The following is an 18587-nucleotide window of genomic DNA, read 5'->3' as shown; positions in this document are numbered from 1 at the left end:
TTTTTCTCCCCCGCCATTATCACTATCTGATCTGACTTGGGTGTTTGTTATCTCTCTCTGCGTTTCCTGCAAGAAAGGACTTGGATCTTCTCCAAGACAGAACAGTTTAAGTCTTTTTAGTATTTATTTTTGTGGCAATACCGGGACTTGAACTCGGGAGCCTCACACCCTCGTCTGGCACTCTCTCTCAAGGCTGGGCATTATACCACTTGAGCCTGCCTCCCATTTCTGGCTGTTTTGGAGACTAAGAGTCTCAGATTTGTCTGCCAGGAGCTGGCTTTGATCCAAGATACTCAGATCTCAGACTGCGGAGTGGCTAGGATTACAGGCGGTTGGCGAAAGTTGTATTAGTGAAACTTGATTAGATGTTTAAGACGACAAATGAGAAAAACACAGGTGTCGCTCACGCCTGTAATCCAAGCTACTCAGGAGGCTGAGATCTGAGAATCACAGTTTGAAGACAGCCAGGGCAGGAGACCCATGAGGCTCTTAACGCTAATTAACCACAAAAATCCAGAAGTAGAGACATGGCTCAAGCGGTATGGCACTAGCCTGGAGAAAAAAGCAGCTTGTGGATGGGGTCCAGGCCCTGGGTTCAAACCCCAGGACTGGCAAAATACCAAACCAAACCAAACCGACGGGAAAACCCAGAGGCTGTGGAGGGCGGCAGGCTCCTGGCGGTGCGCGGGGGTTTGGGCACAGGGGGTCGCATGCCCTGCACCAGGCCGGGCACAGCGGCCTCGCCAGGGCAGCACGTGCTCGCGCTGCGCTGTGAGCAGCACGCCTGCCTGGTGCCGGACAGCGCTTCCCCAGCAAGCTGTTGGCTGGAGTGAGGTGCGTGGGTCATCTACACAGCCCGGCCTCTCCTCATGTGGGCGTCCTGGCTGCGGGCCCGCTGGCCGGGTCTGCCGAGGGGACCCCCCCACTCCCCGGCACGGCGTGCACGGGAGGCCCCAGAGCCTGGGGAGCGGAGGAGGGATGAGGGGAGACACTGCTCCTTCCTCCCAGAATCGGGGTCCAAAGAGGAGCAGGCCGCCATCCCCCACCGCATGGGTGGACGTGGTGACGACACGGAGGCCGTTCTGCTCAGGGCCCCATTACCCCAAGAAAGCCCCCACGGACCCACGCCACAGGCACCGCACATCTGCTCTGCAAACTGAGGCCGAGAGTGTGGACACGCCGGGCGACTCCTCACACAGACGCGCTGCGACCTGCGCTGGCCTGGCTGGCTTCGTCCCTTCCCCCTCTGGGCAAGGTCACGGAAGGCGCTCGCTCGTGCAGTGACCAGGCCGCGATCCCTGCGGCAGATCCCGCTTCTGTACCGATCCACTGGGCGGAACGCGCCGAGAGCCGCAGGCGCGTGGGGGGTCACCCCCAACGCCTCCCCGGCCCGCACACCAAAGGCACCGGCAGCTGGAGTCCGCACAAAGCCAGGAAGAAGGGCAGAGGAGACCCGGGGGACCGACGCACACCAAGACCAGGGGCCCCAGCGCGGGGCTCGGTCTCACACGGGACGGCGCTGCCCGGGTCTGATGAGGACCTGGACGGGGCTGGGCGAGGCCGGTACACGCGTGGTCATCAAACATCCCGCTCACCGGGGCGCACGCATGGCCCTCCGGGCGCTGCCCGGGGCTCGCACCCACGCTGCGGGGGGGAGAGGGGGCCTTCGATGGCCACCGTACCCCAAAGCTCAGCAGCACAGCCCCTGCCTAGCAAGAGCGAGGTCCTGAGTGCAAACCCCGCAAAAGATGAATTGTTCCTGCTTACAGACTGCTGGGATTTATAGCTGTTCCCGTGGCATCACGGGACCCTGCGGCTGCTCAGCCGCTGACCGCCTGGCCACATTCTCCAAGGAGCTGGGGGGGGGCTGCGCCCACTCCCAGGCCCCCCCCCCACACTCGTGTCAAGGAGGACTCCAGCTCTCATCCGGCTGTCAGGCTGCTGCTGCTTGCTGTAGGTCAATCACGGGGCTTGAACTCGGGGCCTGGGCACTGCCGACCTCCATCCCCCTTAGCAGAGCTGCCCGGCGGCTGAGCACGGAGCCCAGGCCCTCCCCCCAGTCCTACTGACTGGCTGCTTCCTTGCTTCCACCCGCCCTCCCTCCCTCCCTCCCTCCCTCCCTGCCTTCATCCCCTCCCTCCCTCCCTCCCTCCCCGCCTCCCTTCCTCTCCCTGCCAACAGGAGTCTTGAACACTGGCCTCAGGACAGACCTTGGGAGAGGCTCTGGAGAACTACCAGGAGATGAAGAAATCAAGCACACACTGCTGCCTAATGGAGCTCGGTGAGCGGGACAGCCAGTCACGCAGACGAGCACGTCACGGAACACGCCAGTGTAACGTGAGGAGGAGAGGAAGTGGGCAATGACAGAGCAGCAGAGGCAGGCACCCGCATGGGTGCACATGCACAAACACGCACACGCACGCACACACATACACACATGCACACACGCACGCACATACACACATGCACGCACAAACACGCACACACACGCATACACACGCACACACACGCACACACATGCACCCACGCACGCACGTACACACATGCACGCACACACGCACACACTCACACACATGCACAAACACGCACACGCACGCACACACGCGCACACGCGCACACACGCACACGCGTGCACGCACGTACACGCACACACACTCACACACATGCACGCACGTACACGTGCACACACACGCGCGCACGCGCACACACACACACGTACACACATGCACACACGCACGCACATACACGCACATACACGTGCACACGCATGCATACACACACGCATGCACGCACACACGCACATGCACGCACGTATACGTGCACACACATGCATGCACGCGCACACACATGCACGCACGCACGCACGCACACACAGGGGTTTCTGGTCTTTTCTGGGGAGGTGCACAGACCCGAGGCTGAGAGAAGCCATCTGCCACCCACCACCTCCTGCAACGTGTGCGCACAGGCCGCGGCCTCCACTGCCCCCCTCCGGCCCCCCCTCCACCCCCCTCCACCCCCCCCACTCTCCTCTCCTTCCACTAGTGTCGCCTCGCCATCTGCCAACAGCCCGCGGCCCTCCCCGCTGGTTTTGTCCAGCTCAGATGTCTCCACTGAGGCGTCCCAAGTCCCGCTGGCTTCTGAAGACCCCCACCCAGGCACCTCGAGACCCCACCACCGCTGGGCCCCGCCAAGGACATGACGCCCCCCCCCCCCCGCCCACCCCCAACCCCAGGCCAGGCGCAGCAACGCGCAAGGGTGGAGACTGGGTCCTTTCCTCCCCACCACCATATTTTTTGTTTTTTTTGTCGGTCGTGGGGCTTGAACTCTGGGCCTGGGCGCTGTCCCTCAGCTCTTCAGCTTAAGGTGAGCGCTCTACCACTTGAGCTACAGCGCCACTTCCGGTTTTCTGGTGGTTTATTGGAGATAGGAGTCTCACGGTCTCTCCTGCCCGGGCTGGCTTTGAACCGCCATCCTCAGATCTCAGCCTCCTCAGTAGCTAGGATTACAGGTGTGAGCCACCAGCGCCCGGCTTTTCCGCCACCATATTGGCGCAAGCCACGGCCGCCCGCCGCCACCACGGCTGCCTCCCACCAGCCACCGAATCCCGCCACGCGCCCCCCGGGGTACACCATGCGTCTGCTTTTCCACGTCTCTGCTGGCGCCGCCTTCGTCTGAGCCATGATTTCACCCACCCACATTTATGCAATGGCCTCCCTGCGAGTCCTACCCCTCCCACAGACACACGTGTGCACACGTGACATACATGCACACCTACCCCCTGCGTACACACGGCTGCATGCACACACACCCACATATACAAACTCAGCCTTGATCCCTGAGTTTTCTTACTACGGATGGACAGACCGGAAACCTCCTCTCCTCACCCCATCCCGTCCTCATTACTGAGTCCTTCTAGGAGGTTCCGTCCGTCTCTGGATGAAGAGACTCTCGTGTGGTGAGCGGGGCCCGGACCGTGCTCAGGGGGGTCGCCCAGCACCTCAGCCGCACACCACCCCCTGGAGCAGGTCTTCCTGGGGTCCCGGTGGAGTCTCGTTGCTTTGCAGCCTTACCGAGGCCGGAGATCACAGAGCTGTGCGACCAGAGGCGAAAACCTTACCTCCCCTGCCTTCGGGTTCCGTGACAACCGTCCACGTCCCTCCTTCGCCCAGCCGCCTGTCCGTCCCCCTACCTGCCGTGGCTCCCCCCTGGGATTCCAGACCCTTCCAACCACAGGGGCCACCCGAGCCCAGGTTACTGCCAGCCGGCCAGCCTGGAGCTCGGCCTCTCTCCACGTCCCAGGAAGCCAGTGGCTCCCAATGAGGCCACTGCCACCCCGGGGAACCCCCGGTGGCGGCCTCCACATGGGGCCCACCGAGCCCCATCAAACAGGGCGGCCTGCTGCTGCCGGCCCGCCCCTCCTTGTTTTTATTCTTGGTTGGTCGTGGGGCTTGAACTCTGGGCCTGGGCGCTGTCCCTCAGCTCTGCAGCTCAAGGCCAGTGCTCTACCCCTGGAGCCACCGCCCTACTTCCAGTTTGCTGGTAGTTCATTGGAGAGAAGAGTCTCATGGACTTTCCTGCCCAGGCTGGCTTTGAACTGGGATCCTCAGGTCTCAGCCTCCTGAGTAGCTGGGATGCAGGCATGAGCCGCCGGCGCCCGGCCCTACAGTGGGTTCTGACCGTCCAGACGGGACACACTGTGCTGACATTCCCACTGGCTGCTCCTCTCGAGCCTCCAACACCAAGGGTCTGTTTCTCAACTGTTTCCAAACCAAACCTCCCTACCACGGACTCTGCACGCCCACTTCGTCACTGGGGACCACCGTGCTGGAGTGATTTTCAGATTCCTGTTTGTTATCTGCCAGCCGCTGAGTACCCCCAGCCCCCCCCCCCCCCCACGCATCCCAACCCCCAGCCGGCACGGAAGCGCGTCCACGCTGCCACTCCTGTATCACGTGGTTCTCTGCGTCTGGAGTTTCCCAGCAGAGGTGACACGTGTGTAACTCAGGGTAGGGAAAGCTAATTCAGCTCCCTGGTTCCCTTTGGACCAGCAAGGTAGTAATTAAGTTCCTCCCCAACTCCAGCAGGAGCAGAGGCTTCCCTCAGGGCACCGGCTGTTGCTAAACTTCCATTCTGTAACCCAGAAACCAAGCGCGGGCTGGGCGGGGGGCGGGAGGGGGTGCTCACCCACGTCGGCAGTGGCCATGGTGGACTGGTTCTCGGGGATGGAGGCGGAGGTCTGGTCCTGGTCCAAGCTTCGCGAGTCCTCGTTGACCTCATGCTGGCTGTGGCTGAGCTCCGACCTCAATTCCGAGTACTCATCTTCCTCCCTGAGGAAAGGGGGGGAGGGAAAGTCACCACAAAGGAGGCTGTGAGAGGAATCCACTGAGAACCAGTGTCTGTTAAGGACATTTGGGGGAAAGAGATCTCTCACTGGGTCCACAGAGACCACGATCGCTTTGGACCAACAAATCACCCCATTCACGGCGAAAGGCTGTTTATACGTGTGGATGGTAAAAGGCTGTTTCTGTGTCCAGATAAACTCAGGCCCAGCTTGGGAACAAGGCTGGTTTATCTCTGCCACTAGAAACCTTTCCCCTTCAAAGATGTCCTGAAGAATTTCGATTTCTCAATCTTCTCGAGTTTTGAGGTTGAAAAGAACTACGGGGACGAGCAGGAAAAAGATGGGGGAAAAAATCCAGACACTGGTAGCTCACGCCTGTAACCCCGGCGACTTGGGAGTCGGAGATCCAAGACCGTCAGTCCAAAGCCAGCCGGGATTAGTCCGCGTGATCCTTATCTTCAATTCCCTGCAAAGAGCTGGGAGCAGAGGCAATGCTCCGTGGAGTCCGTGGACAGGGTCACAGGGAAATGGAGGTTACATCCTAAGATACTTCTTCCCAATTTTTTTTTAAATTTGTGCTAGTAACGGAGCTTGAACTCTGCACCTCACATTCTCTCGTTTTTTTCACTCAAGATTGGCATGCTACCACTTGAGCCACAAGCTCAACTCCCAGCTTTTTGCTGGTTAACTGGAGAGAAGAAGAGTCTCACTGATTTGTCTGCCTGGGCTGGCTTCAAACCATGATCCTCAGATCTCCGTCTCCCGGGGTGCTGGGATTATAGGCGTGAGCTACTTGGTGCCCGGTAGCATTGAGTTCATCATGGTAGATCAAGATGGCAGCAGTCATCAACTGGGCTTGGGAAAGGGGCGGCTGAGGGTACAAATCCAAGTGGGAGAAACGCGAAGATGTCTCCACCATCCTCGGCTCTACAGCTGCTCTATGCCCTAGTCCCTGCTTTTCATATAAACACCCCTCTGGAAAACAGGAGGACTCCATGGACAGAAGCCCCCGGCTGTGAAACATAGGAATTAACGTGGGAATGGTAAAGGCCAAAGGCATAGATGGATGTTCTGCGGATAAGTTAATTATTAGACATCCGCAGAAATCCACCCTGATGAGGCCCCGGAAAGAAGACAATTAACCCGCCCTCTCAGCGGTCACCCGTGGGTCCAGGGGCTAATTGTCTGCTCAGTGATCCCCTGGCTCTCCCTCGAGCCTGCGCCCCACGCTCTGACTTCGCTGACTGCGGCGTATGACTGAATTGCTTCTGTAGCTTGGCCAACGCGACCAGCTTCAGAGCCGCTGTTTCCCAGGGGTAAAGGACACTGACAAATCCCCCCAACGGCCGCCTGAAGCTCTCCAAACCCTAAGCGTTCCTGCCAGACCGCCTGCTCTGTACTTAAATACTTCTGGCGAGAACCTGACACTGGGGTGGGGAGGGAGGGTGGGTGGGGAAGACACTGGGGAGCATGCTGGGGAGCTGGGCAGGGACGCTGCTGTCACACGCAAGGGGGGGGGGACAGGCAGATCCGGGGAGCAGTCCAGGTGCTGGCTGTGTCCAGCGCTCCCGGCGCACCTGGAAACAGGTAGCTTTTTGGTAGGTCATGGAGAGGCGGAGCATGTGCAAAGGCCCGGAGGTATGAGCCGCACTTCTTGGTGAGGAGCAAGGGGACTGAGATAGCGGCCAGCACCACGGGCCGAAGGAGCGCAGCTGGGGGGAGGGCTCAGCAGCTTGCCGACAGAGCAGCTTTGATCATTCTGAGGGACTGAAATAGGCTCTGGGGCCCGTGAACCCCCGGGCCGCGGCTCCCGGGCAGGGCCGCTTTCTGAGTGACAGCGGCTTTCTTTTTTGAGGAGGGGGCAAGGCTTGGAAGTGTCCTTGGCCAGCCGGGGGGAGAAGAGTCTGGGAGAGCCGTCGGAGCCCGTGGAGGGGTGTGGCCGTGCGGGCCTGGCTTCCTGAGCTGTGTGCAACGCTGAGACTGGACAGACTGGTTCAGGGCCAGCCTGGGCAGAAAAGCCCGAGAGGCCGTCTCCGGGGGCCTGCGGCACACCGCCTGCCATGCCGCGATGCCGCGACGCCCGGAACCTAGAGCGGGCGGGGGCGGGGGGAAAGCCATCCTCACAACGAGCAGCGAAAGACTCAGCTGGCGGCGTGGCTCAGCGTCCAGTGCCAGCCAAGCACGTGGGAGGCCAAGTTCAAAGTCAGTACCACCACCAAGACAAAGAAACGACAACAACGAAGCCGTGGCCAGCTCTGGTGATGCAGAAGGAAAGTGTGTGTGCGTGTGTGTATGTGCGTATGTGTGTGCATGAGCATATGTGTGCGCGTGTACACACACGTGTGTATGTGTGCGTGTGTGCACATGTGTATGTGCATGTGCACACATGTGTGTTTGTGTGCATGTGTGTGCGTGCGCGCACGTGTGTATGTGTGCGTGTGTGCACATGTGTGCGTGCGTGTGTACGTGTGCACGTGCGCGTGCACACACGTGTATTTGTGTGCATGTGTGTGCATGCGCGCACATGTGTGTGTGCGCACACGTGTGTGCGTGCGCGTGCACCAGTCCCCCAAGCGGCCATGCTAAGCTATAAAGCCCCAGGTGTGGACCCAGTGATGGCCGTCGGTGAGCCCGTGGTGGAGCAGAGTGCTTTCCACGTCGCTTCGTTGGCGCATGCGCTCCAGAGCCGACCGTCTACACACGAACAAAATTCTACACAGCCCCTGCAGCTTTAGCCGTGCCTCTCCAGGCCGGATTTTCTACAAATCCCTCTGGGCCGGGTGGAATTTGCTGACGGTAGCCAGAAAGATGAAGAGGAGAGGCCTGGACGGCCAGGCTCTCTGCCCTGCAGTCTGGGATGAGGTCATTGCTGCCTGGGAGGAGGAGGGGCGGGCGCCTCCGGCAGGGCTGGGAACTGCTGGGGATCAGGTTGATGTCCATCGCCCCACGCGGCCCTGTTTGAATCCTCACCATTCCGTCATTTCCTGTGCTGAAGTTGCCGGGCGACTCACGCCTGGCATCTTAGCCACTCAGGAGGCTGAGCTGAGGGTCAGAGGTTCAAAGCCAGCCCGGGCAGGGAAACTGGTGGAGCTCTTAGTGCAGTTTACCCCCAAAAAAACAGAAGTGGAGCTGTGGCTCAAGTGGAGGAGCTCCAGCGGTCACGGACAGTGCCCAGGCCCTCAGTCTAAGCCTTCGTACTAGCAGGAAACGGGGGAAAAAGTGCAGTGTGTTTTAATGGACATTACACACTTGCCTGCGTCCTCCGCCGGCTGCCTGGGACCGGCCTCAGCCTTGCTTTGGGCTGGAAACTCTCTGCTCATGTGTTCGCAACCTGCAATCACTGCAAACCAGGGCGCGACTCTGCAGCCTTGGGGTTCTAAATTAGACCACGGAGCTGGCTCTGTGGGCCCAGCTCGGTGCAAACTTTTCCACGATTCGGGCCAGATCACAGGCGCCCTGCAGCGCACCCCATCATTAGGGTGACCCTCAGAGTTGGAACCCAGCCTCCTCCTCCCCCGGCTTCTGTGAGAGCCGCTGCCTCAGGCCCGGTCAGTGATGCTCTCTGCCAGCCCTGCGGGAGACGCCCTTTCTGCAGAAGTGGGTGCCCACCACCCCTCTCAAGATGTCCCGAGTGTCCCCCCAGCCACGCGCACCCCTCCCCGGCTGGGGCTGGGGCTCGGCAAACGCCCTGCCAGCGAAGCCCCCGGCGCCGAGACACCAGGCTGACCACTGAAGAACTCGGCTCCCCACTTTTGTGGAAAGCAGATCAAGTCAGGGCGCAGCTATTCCCGGCCGACCCCGGCCCCGCCTGGTGAAGCTGCTTTCTAAGCCCCACTTGTGTGAGCGGTGAGGGTGGACCCGTGGACCCATCCCGCCCTGCCTGAGTCTGCCAAGAGGATGAGTCACTCCTGATCCGCTCACACACCAGGATTATCTAGAAGCCTCCATAATGCGGGGCTGTGAGCCGCGCGGTGAATCTCTGCACAGCTCCGTGGGGAGGCCGGGAGGACGAGCGAGCGACTGCGGAGGCCTGCGTGTCTCTGGGACACAGGGTGCTCTGCTCAGGACCCGCTTTTGGTGCCAGCACTAGACCTGGAACTCAGACCTCAGCCTCCTGAGGAGCCAGGGTGACAGGTGAGCCACCGTGCCCGGCTGGCTTGGAACTCACAGGCGCATCTGCGCCCGTCCGAGGCCACGGCCACCAGTCCACAGGCTCAGCACCGGGGTGACCAGCCCATCCAAGGCCACGCCCCACCAGTCCACGGGCTCGGCACCGGGGTGACCAGCCCGTCCGAGGCCACGGCCACCAGTCCACGGGCTCAGCACCGGGGTGACCAGCCCGTCCGAGGCCACAGCCACCAGTCCACGGGCTCAGCAGGCCAGAGTCAGAACAGAAGACAAAGGCAAAGAGGAAGCGGTGACGGGGCAGAGTGGGGGCAGGGTGCTCAGGCAGCGGAGCGGGCGGGGGCGTGGCCGGTCCTGGGGCGGGCCGGGGGCGTGGCCGGGGCCGGGGGCGTGGCTGGGGCCGGGGGCGTGGCTGGTCCTGGGGCGGGGCCGGGGGCGTGGCTGGGGCCGGGGGTGGGGCGTGGCCGGGGCCGGGGGGCGTGGCCGGGGGAGTGCCCGGTCCTGGGGTGGGGGCGTGGCCGGGGCGTAGCCTGGGGCGGGCTGGGCCAGGGCGGGGGGGGGGGGGGGGAGGGGCTGGGGCCGGGGGCGTGGCAGGGACCGGGGGCGTGGCCCGGCCAGGGCGTGGCCGGGCCGGGGGCGTGGCCTGTCCTGGGGGCGTGGCCGGGGCGTGGCCGGGCCCAGGGCCGGGAGGCCGGTACCTGATGGTGGCGCTCTGCAGGCGGTCGATCTTCTTGTTGAGCTCGGCGATGATGCTGTGCAGCTCCGTGACGCGCTCCTCGTAGCGCAGGGCCGTCCGCTCCTGGGCGTCCTCGTGCTCTCTCATGAGGTGCGAGCGCTCACACTGCGGCGGGAGGGGACGGGGCTGGGGCTGGGGCGCGGCCTCCGCGGCCTCCACGGCCTCCAGCCGACGACACCTCCCGGCCAGAACGGGACGGGGCTGGGGCGCGGCCTCCGCGGCCTCCAGCCCCCACACCTCCCGGCCTCCGCGGCCTCCAGCCCCCACACCTCCCGGCCTCCGCGGCCTCCAGCCCCCACACCTCCCGGCCTCCGCGGCCTCCACACCTCCCGGCCTCCACGGCCTCCACACCTCCCGGCCTCCGCGGCCTCCAGCCCCCACACCTCCCGGCCTCAGCGGCCTCCAGCCCCCACACCTCCCGGCCTCCGCGGCCTCCAGCCCCCACACCTCCCGGCCGGCCCCGCGGGACACAGCACAGCCGGCGGCCGGGAGGAGGCTGGGAGGCCGGCCCTTCTAGAACTGTGCCCATGCCCTGCGCTGGCCCAGGCCCGGGGTCCACTGGCTCACCATGTGAGAAGCTGTATGTTTCCCTTTTCGATGTCAGTCCTGGCCTTGAACTCGGGGCCTCCACGCTGTCCCTGAGCTGCTTTGATGAAGGCTAGCATTCTACTACTAGAGCCACAGCTCCACTTCTGGATTTTGGTGGTTAACTGGAGATCAGTCTCAGGGACTTTCCTGCCTGGGCTGGCTTCCAGCTGGAATCCTCAGATCTCAGCCTCCTGAGCAGCTGGGGTGACAGGCGTGCGCCACGGGCACTGGGAGGAAGTAAATAAACCCAAGGCGGCCTGACCATGGCCTTGAAGGCCTCTCTGGACTCCTTTCTTGGCGGCTCCTGGCATCTTCTCACCATCCACTGCTTCCTTCCCTAGTTCAATGCTTGCTGGGGACGGTTTGGGCTGCTTCCCAACCAGATGACCTAACAAGGTGCAGCCCAACTGGGGTCTCTGGGGTTCTGTGTCCTCCTCTCCTGGGACTCCAAACTCCCACAAGGCGGGAACGGGCGGCTGCCCTTTGCCTGAGCTCCAGGGGCCTCCGGAAGTGTTATAAAAAGAATAATCGCCCCGTATGGTTCAGCCGTGGGGCTGCTCCGGGGAGACAGTGATGGAGGGGGAGAGCGGCCCCCCTCTCCCTCAGGAACCCGTGCACCTCCCCTCCCCCCCACCCGTCCCACACCCCACCAGTCACCGGCTGCCGGCCCCATCTGCATAACAGAATGCTCCCCAGGGAGGGACCTGCGGGGCAGCTGGTGTCCCCCGGTCACATTCAGCCCTGATTAATTTCCCCATCCAGCTGAGACATTTGAATTTCATCTTCTTCACGCTGAGGCCTGCGGGTACCGCCCGGTGAGATCCGGTGGCAGGCTGAGAAAGGGTGGGCTGTGGCTCCTCAGCCCTCTGCCCGCCAGTGGCCAAGGTACAGCCAGGGATGCCATAACTCAAGAGGCTGGGCGTACACCCCAGCAGCGCCCCGGCCACCGCCGCCCCTCCCCTCCACTGCTCACCATCCAAGTCACCAGGAATCCAGACTTGGCGAAAAGAAACACGGACCAAAGTTTGGGGGCAAGGTAGGGAGGAGAGGACAGAAAGGTGCTCTGGGATTCTAGTCCCAGGAAAGAGGAGAACGCAGGGGAATCATTCTCTAGACACAGATGTGGGAATGGCTGAGACCACACTGCTCGGGGTCACCTGACTCTACACTGCACCCATCACTCATCCACGCAAATCACAGACCCAACCTAAGCGATGTGGAAGCGCTGATGGTAAACATCCGCTAAACCCTCTGAGAACCCGGCGCCGGGTTCTCATCCTAGCTACTCGGGGCTGAGATCTGAAGATTATGGTTTGAAGCCAGCCCAGGAAGGAAAGTCCCTGAGACTCTCATCTCCAATGAACCACCAGAAAACTGAAGTGGTGCTGTGGCTCAAAGTGGTAGAGCGCTCGCCTTGAATGGGAAGACTCACGGGCAATGTCCAGGCCCCAAGTCCAAACCCCATAATTGACAAAAAAAAACAAAACAAAACAAACAAAAACCCTCTTGAGAACCACCATGCTGTTGGCTCAGGTAGAAGAAGAATTCCAATTGGCAAGGGAAAAACAGAACGACTCCCACCGGGAGGGCAACTCCCATAAACACGGTGGCTCCCGTTGGCTCATGGAGAAACAAGAGTGGCTCCCATTGGCTCATGGAGAAACACGAGTGGCTCCCATTGGCTCATGGAGAAACATGGTGGTTCCCATTGGCTTAGGGAGAAACAAGAGTGGCTCCCATTGGCTCATGGAGAAACAGTGGCTCCTATTGGCTTAGGGAGAAACAAGAGTGGCTCCCATTGGCTCATGGAGAAACTCAGTGGCTCCTACATCATCACAGTGAAAATGTCTTCGCCTGCAGGAGCCAACGAGGCAACGAAACACTGTGGTTAACAGCTCCCACTGGGACCCAGCGTCCACCTCAGGAAGGTGTCACCCTGGGTGGCACCAAGGGCAGACAGCGCCATGTGCACGGTTGCTGCCATTTGCCACACCAGCAGGAGTGGCCTGTCGGTGGGAGGCCACTCTGTTACACACGGTAGCCTGGTGACACCATGGCTGACACCACCCTGGCTTTCCAGGCCCTGGGAAGCCTATCTTGCCACAAGGGCCAGGCCAGGCCTAACGCCAGGCTGCGCTGGCCAGCATGGGTCTCAGCAAAGAACACCCCCCCCCCCCGCCACCGCCCCCTTCCAGAGGTAAAGGGTGTCATTTCTACCGCGGTGGGGGGGGGGGGCAGTATGTGTGTGCAGCTCTTCTGGTACTGAGGTTTGAACTGGCGCTCTACCGCTTGAGCCACACCTCTAGCCCAGCTTTTCCACTGGTTATTTTGGAGACAGGGTCTCAGACTTTTTCCTTCTAGGGCTAGCCTCAAAGCAGGATCCTTTGCATCCGAGCCTCCTGAGTTAGCTATGGAAGTCCAGGTGTAGGATCATTTTGTGGGGAAACAGACCGGCAGGTGTGGAATGTCTCAGTTAATTTGCTGGAAATGGAGTAACAGAACACGAACATTAAAAAATAATTTAGAAAACCCTGACTTCTGTTTAGACCTCAAAGAACTGAGTTCCCAATCCTCCCTTCCTAGCGTCCTGTGGTCTGATCTCCTCCTGAATACCAGTGATGTGTCCCTTCTCACTGTGTCCTGAAATACCTCCCGCGGGCTCCTGAGTCCTGCTGGACCAAGGGAGAGCAGGTGGAGAAGACGGCAGGAAGAGAGGAAATGGACATGGTTCCACTCAATTGTTCAGCCAACTCGTGAGCAACCTCCAGAAACGCTACCGACGCCTGCCAGTCAGGCTTCCCTTTCCCCTGAACCACACAGAAGCCTCACACTCGGCTGAACAGAGCTAAGTGGCGGTCTCAAGTGACGTGCTCTTGTGGGGTGCCCGTTTGTTCCCCCCACCCCCACTCCGGGTAATTGTGTCCACTCAGCCAGAATTCAATCTCCGGCAGATGCCAACAGAGCAGAGCGTGATCGCAGGTCCTGCCTGCCACGAATATCAGCACCTAGGTTTTTCCTGCAACCACAGACTGCGTACGGCCTGGTGGGGTTGGGGGAGAGACTGTTCAGATATGAGGAAGTTGTGTTTGTCTTGAATTTCATCTGGTGCTAAATACCAAACCTTAACCTCTCCAAGCCTTAGCTACTCCTTATTAGGAGGAAGCAAATGAACAACCCGTATGAAAGTTGGGAGCTGGCGGCTCACGCCTGTCATCCTAGCTACTCAGGAGGCTGAGATCTGAGGATCGAGGCTCAAAGCCAGCCCAGGCAGGAAAGTCTGTGAGACTCTTGTCATCAATAAATTAAAAAAAAAAAAAAAAAAAGCCTAAAGTGGCGCTGTGGCTCAAGTGTTAGCCTTGAGCAAAAGAAGCCCAGAGACAGTGCCCAGACTCTAAGTTCAAGCCCCAGGACCAAAAAAAAAAAAAATTTTTTTTTTTAAAAAGCCTTTGCAAACCTGTCAAATGTCCAAGGAAAAGTATTACAAAACTGCTGCATCCAATGCTGTAGAAAGGGACAGAGCCAGGCTGGGAAGGTGGCTCAGTGGTAGAGCACGTGCCTTGCATGCTCGAGGCCCTGGGTTCGATTCCTCAGCACCCCATAAGAAAAAACCATAAGTGGCGCTGTAGCTCAAGTGGTAGATTGCTCACCTTGAGCTGAAGAGCTGAGGGACAGCGCCCAGGCCCAGAGTTCAGGCCCCACAACCGACCAAAAAAAAAAAAAAAAGAAAGGGACAGAGCCGAGCAACATGAAAACCTGCCACAAAAAAAGAGTCCCAAACACAGCTTCACTATTTCAGATCACACAGGAGGCTTTAAGGACATGGTGCAAGACATAACGGACAGTAACTCAAAATCAGAAAACTCCGAAGGGCAGGAGAGGAGCTGGAGATGCAGCCCAGAAAGGAACATTAAGCCGGAAGTCTCAGGAGGGGAGGGGAAAATATCACACAACCGAAGCCCAGAAGATGGAGAAGAGGCAGAATCGTGAGAAGGGACACAAAGGGTCTGAGGCGGGACTGTACGAAGGACGGGAGTCCTTGCGCAAGGCCAGGGGACCGAAACCAAGACCGTGTCCTTAAAGATTCCCTGAAGTAAAACACGCGAAATAGGACGGAGAGAATGCAAGGGGATCTCAGCACTTCAAACCGCACTGAGTGAGACGCAGCCAAGCAAATAAAGCATGGGAGGCAGCGCGCGGCGACAGGAGGAAGAGGGGGGAAGGGAGAAGGGGAGTGAGGAAGGGGAGGGAGCCCCCCCCCGGGGTGGCAGTTCACGGTCAGGCCTTTGGGAGGGGACCGGGGTCCCCAGGGGGCGCTGGCAGGGCAGGAGGGAGGCTGTCCTCCCGTGCTAACCCACAGCAGACCGCAGACACCGCTCCTTCTGCTGGAATTGTTGTTTTGTGGCCATTCGCATCTATTACGTCCCTTCTATTTCAAAGAGGAAACGAGAGAAACCAAACCGAACCCCGGCTTTGCAGAGCCGGGGCCTTACCTGGGCCTTGGCCAATTTCTTTTCCAGGAGGTCCCGCTCCCGCTCCGTCTGCTGCAGCCGCCGGTTCAGTTCCTCTATGTCGCTCTTGAGCGACGCCAGGGCTGCCAGGTGGAGCTGTGGGGGCAGAGATGGAGTACGGGGTGAGGCGGCCGGACGGGGGTGTGTTTCCTCGCTCCCCCCCCCATGATCGGTGTGACCCTATTAAAAAAAAAAAAGCCAGGTGCCGGTGGCTCACGCCTGTCATCCTAGCTGCTCAGGAGGCTGAGAGCTGAGGATCACAGTTCAAAGCCAGCCCGGGCAGGAAAGGCCGTGAGACTCTGATCTCCAATGAACCACCAGAAAACTGAACGTGGCGCTGTGGCAAAAGTGGTAAAGCGCTCACCTTGAGCTGAAGAGCTGAGGCCCAGACCAAGAGGGGGGAAAAACATCACCCACAGGGGGCGCCCGGGAGCATGGCAGACCTCCACCCCAGGGGACAACACGCATCTTCTTGGGCTTCATCACCCAACTTCTAACAGACAGAAAAGCATCATGGGTATAGAGCGGGACCTAATTCGAGAAGGGAAGAGAGAAGCAGGAACTTCTGAATGACCCTGAGATGGAGAGCTGGTGTGGGGCTGGCCAGTCCACGGAGTGCTGGGCTGAGGTGCACGCCTGTCACCCCAGCACTGAGGAGGCAGACGCAGGAGGACGGGGGTTTGAGGCCGGCCTGGCCTCAGTGAGACCCTGTCTCAACGCCAGCCTCTTCAAACACTGCGTAGAACAGGCAGCATCCAAACCCCTTCTCTGTGAGAGACAGATGAACGGACACGGCAGCTCTGGGTTTCACAGTTCAGCACCCCCCCAAAATTGCCACGTGTACAAACAGCAGGGGCTGAATCAGAAAAGGGGGGTCGAATCAGAAAAGGGGGGTGCCCCTTGTCCTTGTCTCCTCCAGTATGGGCCATTGGGGTTTTGGCCAGGTCCCCATGCTGGGGTCCTCTCCCAGCCTGTAGGAGCCAGAGGGACACTGCTTTTCCTTTTTTTTTTTTTTTCCTGGTCCGTCGTGGGTCTTGAACTCTGGGCCTGGGTGCCGTCCCTCAGCTCTTCAGCTCAAGACGAGCGCTCTACCACTTGAGCCACAGCACCACTTCCGGTTTTCTGGTGGTTTATTGGAGATCAGAGTCTCATGGACTTTCCTGCCTGGGCTGGCTTTGAACCTCAATCCTCAGATCTCAGCCTTCTGAGTAGCTAGGATGACGGAGTGAGCCACCGGTGCCCTGCTTCTGAGCTAACTGATCCTCTTCGCAGGGCTAGTCAGAAGTCCACAACACAGACCCTGCTCAGTTCCTCAGCCCCTGGGGACCAGGGACCAGCCTCCAACAGCTTCTGCTAGGGAGGATGGCATGCAAGCAGCGAGCGGAAGTGGACGTGGTCTGGACCGGTGGACTGGACGTGGTCTGGACTGGTGGCGTTTGGGGTATACACACAATACTCTTTCCTGTCAACTGGCCCTGGCTGCAGGCTGGCGGGGAGGAGAGGGGGGCAGAGGAGGACCTGGGGAGACACAGGGGTTCCCAGCAATTGCTTTCCCTCAATTGTGTGGGACCTGCAAGCCCACAGATGGATGGCTGATCAGAAATCTGCCAGGACAGAACGCCAGCCGCCAGCCCACACGGCCCTCTGGGGCCCGGATGGCTGACTGTGGTCATTCTGATTTTCAGATGCAACGTTTGGGGTGCGGTTCTCAGCACTAACACTGCAGTGTTCTAGCAGGACATTTTTCCCCCCAAACTTTGCATGTCTTCCATCCTGTGGGATTTCAAAGTCTTAAGAGTCTCATGGACTTTCCTGCTGGGCTGGCTTCAAACCATGATCTTCAGATCTCAGCCTCCTGAGTAGCTGGGATGACGGGCGTGAGCCACCGACGCCGGGCATATGTTTTTTCTTGTTAGGACATTATTTACAAAAAGAAAAGGTTGTACAAGGGTTTGGCGGGAAGAGAAATGCAGAGAAAGTAAGTACGGGGCTAAGAACTAGAGATGATGAAGATAAAATAATTAGAGCCAAGCTCATCAGGGGTCATGAATTTTTCAGCACACTAAATACGGATGTGGTCCCTAAGCCAGGACCCCCCCCCCCCCCACCACCGAATTACAGGAACAAGAGTCACGTGGCTCCCTGCCTACAAGTGCATTGCTTGTAGTGTTTACATCGACCCAGTCGAGCCGGCATTGAGTTTCTCGTTCAGGAACACCCCAGGGCCTTTAATGGCTGAGCAGTCGATGAACCGGGTCAGGAAAGGCCTAAGTGTATCACAGCGATGGCTCATCCATCCGTGTGGGTGTCTCTGGGAAGGAAGTGAGGAGGGTCTAGAGGGCGTGTGTACGCGCACACACGTGTACACAGCTTACCACACATGTGCGTGTGCCAGTACGCGCATGCACGCGGATCACGTGTACACTTGCAGGTGGGCGGTGGGCGGCACGGGCCTCCAGACCCCCGGTGCCCAAGCACAGGCTCGGCCATGACAACCATCCTGAAATGTGTCCTGAATACTGTGCATGTGGATGAGCGCGCATGCGGGTATCGGGGCTTCGTCACTCAAGGCTGGTGCTCTACCACCTGAGCCACTCCACATCCGGCACTTTGCTGACTAGCTGGGAGAGCAGAATGTGGGGAGTCACCTGCTGGCTTTGAGCCCAGGTCGTTGGCTCTCCCCGTCCTGGGCGGTCAGGATTACGGGAGTTGCGGGCGTCTGGAGCTGGCCATGTTTGGAGTCTACTGTTTTAAGGAGGATGCTCGTCCGCTGGGCCCGAGGACCTGTCCTGCCCGGGCTCTGACAGTGCTCAACCCACTGCGGATGGACGCAGGGCTTTCCTCTGGGAGTGGACAGACCCAGCTACAGCCACTGAGACAGAACTGGCTCCAGTGGAAATAGTGAACCACGCAGTGATTGCTTTGTCTAATTTGGGACGGCATCGTCGGCTCTCCAATGGCAGAAGCAATTCCTGTGTGTGTGGGGGGGGGGGGGGGAGGGGGGGGGGAATTATATTTTGGTAGCTCTGGGATTTGAACTCAGGGCCTCAGCCTTCCTAGGCAGGAGCTCTCCCACTTGAGCCACCCTGCCGGCCCCTTTTGATGTTGGCTGTCTTAGGGATAGGGTCTCGCGTGGCGCCGTGGCCTCTCCGGATCATAATCCTCCTTGTGTGGCAGGGGCGACAGGCATGCACCACTACACCCAGCCAGAGTCTGAGGGAGCGTCTCTCGTGCTCAGGCTGGCCTGAGACGTGGATCCCTGCCTCCCAAGGAGCTGGGCTGACAGGCC

At 59.8% G+C, this 18587-nt stretch overlaps 1 protein-coding gene across 1 annotated transcript in view; it reads right to left on the bottom strand.

Annotated features, from left to right (window-relative positions):
- The window catches only part of Mcc (MCC regulator of WNT signaling pathway), a 90926-nt gene that overhangs the window by 21815 nt on the left and 50524 nt on the right, over positions 1 to 18587 (bottom strand). The window contains exons 2-4 of the mRNA XM_042671331.1: positions 15281 to 15394; positions 10165 to 10307; positions 5185 to 5327 (exon numbers count right to left, since the gene is read on the bottom strand). Coding sequence (XP_042527265.1) covers positions 5185 to 5327; positions 10165 to 10307; positions 15281 to 15394 — 400 coding nt within the window. The remainder of the gene's footprint in view (positions 1 to 5184; positions 5328 to 10164; positions 10308 to 15280; positions 15395 to 18587) is intronic.

This window comes from Dipodomys spectabilis, unplaced genomic scaffold, assembly GCF_019054845.1.
Source record: "Dipodomys spectabilis isolate Male_0828 unplaced genomic scaffold, ASM1905484v1 ptg000611l, whole genome shotgun sequence".
Taxonomy (NCBI): Eukaryota; Metazoa; Chordata; class Mammalia; order Rodentia; family Heteromyidae; genus Dipodomys; species Dipodomys spectabilis.
Note: the sequence above shows the minus strand (reverse complement) of the source record. Positions and strands in the feature narration are given on the sequence as shown.